This window comes from Trichoplax adhaerens, genomic scaffold (assembly GCF_000150275.1).
Source record: "Trichoplax adhaerens TRIADscaffold_4253 genomic scaffold, whole genome shotgun sequence".
NCBI lineage: Eukaryota > Metazoa > Placozoa > Uniplacotomia > Trichoplacea > Trichoplacidae > Trichoplax > Trichoplax adhaerens.
Genome location: NW_002062238.1, coordinates 1 through 1085, shown reverse-complemented (window position 1 = coordinate 1085; position 1085 = coordinate 1). Strand labels below are relative to the sequence as shown.

Genomic DNA, 1085 nt, shown 5'->3' with positions numbered 1-1085 from the left:
CTTAATAGAGGTAAAAATTGTATAAAGTGCAGATGTATGAAAAAGTAAGAAGATCAGTATTAGTAGAAGGTCTCAGTAAAAGAGAGGCAGCAAAGCTATATGGGATAAATCGCAAAACAGTAGCGAAAATATGTAAATACGCTACTCCACCAAAATACAAAAGGAAAAAAGGTAAATTATATCCTAAGATAGGATAATATAAAGATAAAATAAATTTAATATTAAAAAATGATTTAAAAGTAGGGAAATAACAGCATCATACAAGTAAAAGAATATATGAAAGACTTAAAAAAGAAGATGGATATAAAGGAATCTATGATGCTGTAAGAAGATATGGCAATGAGCATAAAGAAATAAAAAAGAAGTATATATGCCTTTAAAGCATGATTATGGCAATGCACAATTTGATTTTGGGAAGTGTATAGGGGGTAATAAATGGACAAAAAGTAAAAATAAGCTATATAGTAATGACATTGTGTAAAAGTGGAGATATTTTTGCAAAAATATATTTAACAGAAGAGCAGATATCATGGTTTAATGGTCATGTAAGTGCATTTGAATATTGGTGCCAATAAGGAAGTAAAAATGCACCACTATAGGCACGCAAAAGTGCACCAGTAAAATCTAAATAGCCATAGACTCTTTTCATTATTTTTATTTTGGTAGTGAGTAAGAATATTTAGCTGAGTGAGCCAGAGTGTAGCTCAAGCTAAGCTAAATGTTCGGATATTTAAATCATTACTTAATCGTTATTTTCGTTTAGCTATAGAATTGCTAAATCTGTAGCTATCGCCATTCATTTTAATAATATTACTGTAATGAGTAATTCTATCTAATAATGCAGCTGTAAGCTTATCTGATTTAAAAGCTTGGATCCAATTTGAGAATTCAAGATTACTTATCATAATTAATGAGCTAACTTCATATTGTTGATTTATTATATCATACATAAGCTCTGCTCCAGTTGCTGATAAAGAAACATAACCTATTTCATCTATAATTAATAATTTATGCTTTGATAATTTATTATGTAATTTTGATAAACTAAGTTCATCTCTAGCCTCCATGAGATCATTAGCTAATTA

The 1085-nt window shown here is 28.7% G+C and overlaps 1 protein-coding gene across 1 annotated transcript; it reads right to left on the bottom strand.

Annotated features, from left to right (window-relative positions):
- Positions 1-749: 749 nt before the first annotated feature.
- On the bottom strand, positions 750-1082 carry TRIADDRAFT_35122 (uncharacterized protein; the record flags this gene model as incomplete). Its single annotated transcript, XM_002119036.1, has 1 exon — positions 750-1082. A coding segment is annotated over one exon (333 nt), but the record flags the coding sequence as incomplete, so codon positions are not given.
- Positions 1083-1085: the final 3 nt, after the last annotated feature.